The sequence below is a fragment of the Typha latifolia genome, chromosome 14 (genome assembly GCF_019914945.1).
Source record: "Typha latifolia isolate L0001 chromosome 14, TyphaL0001v2, whole genome shotgun sequence".
NCBI lineage: Eukaryota > Viridiplantae > Streptophyta > Magnoliopsida > Poales > Typhaceae > Typha > Typha latifolia.
Window position 1 is genome coordinate 2,638,758 of NC_133099.1, and position 6,060 is coordinate 2,644,817.

General features: G+C 37.9%; 1 protein-coding gene across 1 annotated transcript; it reads left to right on the forward strand.

Annotated features, from left to right (window-relative positions):
* Positions 1-1,070: 1,070 nt before the first annotated feature.
* LOC140801428 (uncharacterized) lies at positions 1,071-5,636 on the forward strand. Its single transcript, XM_073156548.1, has 2 exons — positions 1,071-1,216; positions 2,393-5,636. The coding sequence occupies exon 2, from the start codon at positions 3,022-3,024 to the stop codon at positions 5,251-5,253; it is 2,232 nt and encodes a 743-aa protein (XP_073012649.1). The 5' UTR covers positions 1,071-1,216; positions 2,393-3,021; the 3' UTR covers positions 5,254-5,636.
* Positions 5,637-6,060: the final 424 nt, after the last annotated feature.

Consider the following 6,060-nt stretch of genomic DNA (forward strand, 5'->3'; position numbering starts at 1 on the left):
ATATTTTGGTTTTATATGAAATAATATATATATATATATATATATAAAGAGTAAATTGGTAATTTGGTCCGTGCGCATGGTATTAACATATAATTTTAATGAAATTGTATGTATTTTAGAATATGATTATCCTAATATTTAATTGTTGTTCTAAAATAAAAAAATTAGATTACAAAATAAATAAAAAATTTATTTGTAAAATGATATGAACTTTGTTTTGTATCACCTATTGTACATTTGACTTATATGATCCTATTTTTGTCAAATAGATATGTATTGAAAAAGAAAATTTAAGGTAATTAAGTGATGCAAAAGAAAAGTTTGGAGGGAAAAAGTTATTTTTATTCAAAATTGATAATAATTGTTAAATAAAAAATATACATAACTATTAATTTTGGATAGAAAAACTAATTGTTGCAATTTGGTCAAAAAGTGCAGAAATGTATAATTCTAAACAAAGTTCAAGCTAATAACTATTACAATTAATAGAAATATTATTAATATAAGAGCTAATAAAATATACCCTAAAGTGCTTAAAATTAATCAAATAACATTTTCTTAATAGACGACTAATTTGGAAATTTTACACAAATGGAGGTCAATGTGTCATAAAAAAATAAATAACGGGTATATGTAAAAGAAAAGAAGAAGTATTTAAGAAAAGAAATTAAAAGATCTGCCAGGCTAGCATCTGTATTGGGCTGCCAAAATGGGCTTTAATCCATAAACTCACAATCCAATTTATAATCGGGTCGGTAAATCGCAACTCCAGCCCGACCCGATTAAGAAAGCTACGTGGCGAGATCCAGTTTCTCTATATCCCGTTTGCTGTTTTGATCGAACAGCCGTTCTCCGCTGTCTCTTTCGGAAAAGCTGGAACGACTCTGACCGCTCCGAGCCCCCGAAAACCAGGGACCAGACTGCCTCCAGAACAGTCCGTGTCCACGTCCACCGGCTGCATCCGGTGGCGGCGACCGCCCCAGCCGGTGTCCGCGTGCGACGGAGTCGCGACTCCCTCACGTGCCATCGGAGGAAACAATTTTCCCAATTAGTTAAGAATTTTATAAATTGGAATGCGAAGAAGAGAGATAGAGACATCGCGCTCATAGCCAGAGAGAGAGAGAGAGAGAGAGAGAGAGAGAGAGAGAGAGGTAGATGCTCTTCTCGATCTGTTAGTATTGTTGAATCGCGATCTAAGGAAGAAGACGGCCGTGAGGTAGGTCTTCGATTCTGGCTTCTGCTACTTGCTCCAATATTCTAAGATCGAGTTGTTTTGCTCTAAACTGAATCACCATAGAATTTATCCAGTCTTTAATCTCCTTGGAGTGTCGAGCGTTCGCTTATGATCATTTAGTTCTCAAATTTAACTTGTTGATTTGGGAACGTAGTGATCTCTACAGTCTCTTTTGTCATATGAATGGATTGCAAGTCATGAGGGCATCTCATTAATAATCTTGGTGCATTTAGATAGCGATCACATATTTTATAGCCATCATTGTGTTTGAAGCTTTCTCTTGGTGGATTACTGGGATAGTGTTTCGTATATGTTGTAATTGTTGCTCTCTACTTTGTTCTTGTACTTGCTTCTCACTATTCTTCGTTTAGGACAGGGCATGAGTAATTAGAAGTTAGGGTTTGCTTAAGATTTTGCATGTAGTCCTTTTGCAGTTGAAATTTGGTAGGAAATGCTAATGATACTGTGCTTTCGATCTATTCATCATCCGACGACAATTGTAGTGATAGGAGGGGAAAAAAGATCTGATGAGCGATTTTAGCTGACAGTCTTGGTCAAAGGAAAATTGAGCCTCTTGTCCTTATTTAAGAACCACACTTGCAAAATTAAGCAGGCTTCATTTTTGACAACGTTTTGAATTAATATCTGATTTTCCATTTAGTCTTTCAGGTTATTTTTTCTCTTGTAGTACCTTGATACACTTCCTGATATTGGTGTGCTTAGAGTTGTTCTTATGTTCCTTCTGTTTTTGTTTTCAATTTTGCATATTCTTTTCTCGAAATCTTTCCTCCTTGAGGTCGGTTGAGTTGTCTTTAAAGCAATTCTTTTTCTGCAAACCCCGAGAAGTTGACAACTTATCTTTATTCAGTTCCACCATTTTCACTTTTGGATAGTTTTCTGGAGATTCAGTCTAATAAGTAAGCCAACAAACAAAAAAGAAATCAGATAAAATTGGTAGATGCATTTGGAATATTTAAATGTAAAGCTAATAAAGCTCATTAAATTGAAGAAAAAAAAATGGAACAAGCAGTAAAAAGAAAAGGTGGTGACAAACTGCAGGAACTATGTGAGTTCATGTACTAATCAAGCTACACTATTTTTGCAAAAACAAATCAATGAGTTTGGTCACTGATTTCAATCTTCTCGTTTCACGTCTAGATGACAGCTGCATCTCATTCCAAGGATTGCAGAACTAAAGCCTCTGCCTGTTCCGCTAGGGCATTATGATGCTTGGTGATTTCTTTACTCTCAAGAGATAAATGATGGTATTTCTACAATTGCCAGAGTTGAATAGCTAGTGTCTGAGATCCACAAACTGAAGACTTGTGTTACTAGCAAAGCTGATGAAGTAAGACAGTTAGCAATAGTCGCAGGTATCTTAGCAGCCACAGAGAACATTGAATGCCTTGATCATTTTCTCCAGCTAAATGGGCTTAGTTTTCTTAATCGATGGGTTCAGGAAGCTCAAAAATGCGATAGTGATGTCATTGGCAGTGTTGCTGAGGAATTGATAAATGTACTGTTGTCATTACTTGAAAAAATTCCTATTGACAGTGAACAATCAATTTCTTCTAGACTTGGAGCTACCGTCTCGTTGTCCACAGGAATATTAAAATCAAGGAAAAGGCAAAATTCTTGAATAATAACTGGGATCATGGAAAAAAGGGTGATGGAGTGAGTTCTAACAAGTCAAAGAGATTTGGAAACAGTCAAAGTGATAAACAGATGTGAGTTTGGTTTGTTATACTTCTGCATCCAAAAGTGTAAATAGTGAAGTAAGTTGGAAAATGGAATCTGTAGAGGATGATGTGAATTTAAACATCATAAGATGTTCAGACAATTCAGAAATTCATTCCTCTAACAATGAAAAACTTTCCTTATCAAATCAAATTCCATTAATAAATTCAAAATCCCCTGATGCAACTGCAGTTTCAGATGTAAACTACTCCAGGTCATCCATTCTTTCTAGTGCTTGCCAGGAGAAAGTGTCTGCTATAGAAGAGCCTTCTGATTGCCCTGCTGCAGGATTGGTCTCCTCCAGCACATGCAATTTGCAGTTTGGTAAGGGAAAAGATGATGGGTGGCGAGATGCAACAGTAAATGATGCTTCTAATGGTGTGGAAGTGATGGACGTTGATAATCTAAAAGTTGATCTATGTAGAAATGTTCAAACTGAAAATTGCGGTGTTTCATCATATTCCACTTTATCTGCTTCAAACAGGAAAGAAGCTCCAGGAGGTAATAATGACAATAAAGACCATCCGGAGATTGATTTAGTAAAAATGAAAGGATTAGGCCCTGTAAACATTGATGATTCTTCAAGGGTAGTGAAGGCTAAGGCAGATAACCTTCTCGTGCAGAAGTCAAAAATGCATTTTGAACATGAGGATACTGATGTACTGGAGATCGCATGGCAAGTTGGTATCCAAGTCGAGCAGAAAGTTGCTGAACACAGAGAAACTACTTTCAGCTCCCCTGAGGTCCATTCTGGGCATACAGGAACTTCTTATAGTCCTGCTCTTGAAGAAGCCAAGCAGGATCAACCGGTTATTGGGAAAGTTGATGGGAGTAAATCATCAGCTGTGAAAGGGTATTATACTGGCAGTGCCTCTTCTCTCAAGGAGGATGATTCAGGCATCACAGAGAACATTAGTTTTTCTGGTGAAAAAGATGAGCCACATTTAGAATCATCTATATCAAATGTTTCTGCTCAAGAATCCGTTGCCATAACCGATAGGTATGGATGTGAGTTTGATCTTAATGCAAATATTTGCACCGAGGAACTTGGTTATTTGGTGAAGCCTGCTGCTGCGGTCCCTATACATGTGTCTGCTCCTATACCAGCTGTTGTTTCGAAAGGTCTGCTGTTGCCGGTTACTTCCCTCCATTTTGAGGGTGAACTTGGATGGAATGGTACTGCTGTTACAAGTGCTTTTCAACCAGTTTATCCTCGAAGAACTCCTGATGTAGAAAAGACTTCTTCAGGCCTTATGCAAACATTGAGCTTCCTAGGTGTTGATTTGAATGTGACTGAAACCGAGGATGATGTAGTTATTGAACCAGCACCATTGAAATTATTACCCGTTTCCTCTAATCTTCCTTGCGGAGGTTCCTCTATGGAAATCAGTATGGGAGTAAGCAAGAGGCTCAATTTGGACCTGAACCACCTTGCGGATGAGGAATCAATACGCCCATCCTTGCATTCAAATATTGGGCCACAAAATGGTGATCAGAGTGTGTCTTCTGTTTCCTCATCATGTCCAAGACAACCTGCAGTGAGAGATTTTGACTTGAATAATAATCCATCATTTCTTGATGCTGGTGGATCTAATATCATTGATAAGTCATGCTTAAAGGCCTCTAATACGTATAATGGACCAAAACTTGATAATCCTACAATTATGATCATGGGTTCAAGGGTGATGGTCGGTGGGAAGGATTATGCCAACCACATGCAGAAGTCCTTTCTGGACAATGAGCGAAACATGGATTCTGCAGTTGCTGCTACATTTTCGCTGCCTTATGCTCATGTGCCCCCCTTTCGTTATGGGCATACAGGACTTAACACGGGATCTGCTATGTGTATTCCTTCATCATTTTATGGATCTGGTAGCACTCCTTACATGTTTGGTTCTAGAGGGAACACAGCAATGGGCTCAGGGCTGAGCAGTGCACCATCAATGAGTAGGGAAGGTGGAAGTTTCAGACAATTCCTCTTGCAGGGCCATAACCAATTGATGCAAGAATCAATGAGAAACATACCACAGCCTTCTACTTCAGAGAGTGCAAGTTTTAAAGAATTGCTTCTGCAAGGCTACGGTGGGTTCATGCAAGAATCTATGAGAAACATCTCACAGCCTTCTACTTCAGGAAGGGAAAGTTCCAGAGAATTCCTTCTGCAAGGCCACAATGGTTTGATGCAAGAACTGACGAGAAATATCTCGCAGCCCAATGCTTCAGGGACTACATTGAAGCGGAAGAAGCCCGAATGTGGTTGGGATCCTTATGGTTCTGATTAAAAGCAACGAACATTATGGCAAGACCTTTTTCCCCTCTTCATTTTTTTGGTTCTCGAAATCTCTTTTAAGAGATATGCCTTGGTAATTGTTGGCCCTAGTAAATGATGGACCACAAGTAGATCATCTGGTGAGTTGCATGAATAAATAAGGTCATTGTAGATAGTTTTCTGCTTGCAGATTGCTCAGGTTGGCTCGTTTGAAATGCCACTCCCTTGCCGCTGAGCTATTATAGGAGGCAATTACCACTTATAAATTTCTAGATTTCTGTACATCTCATAAGATCTCATATAGAGTGATGAATCATGACTCGAATTTTCACAGCTTTTTTGTATATGGCAGTTCAGCATTATTCGCGAGCGGTAGTTCTCCCTTATTTCTTCTAATGCTTTTGCTTATTGCTATTGCTATTTCTGTACATTTTTTTTTCTTTTTTTTCTTATGCTTGTGAAGTATTCAAGCAAACATATGAGATTTACAGTTCTTTTTGGTAAATCCAACATTTGTTTCTGTTGTTTATATCAATTAATCCATATTTATACAGGTGCTCTTCATATTTATAAATTCACTGGGCAAGTAATGGCCTTCAATAGATTTCAGGGTGGGGCCAAGGCCTGCTCAAGTCTACTTTGGAATCTAGAAGATAATCTTTGAAAACTATCCCTATTCTTATTCCCATACAAACTATCCTTAATTGCTCTAAACTTACGCCGAAGTAAGTAAAATCTCGTTTGATTTTTGCTCTTAACTAGGGATGTGGAAATTATCGAACTGATGTATAAAATGAGTCTAGCTTGCTATATTGGAAAT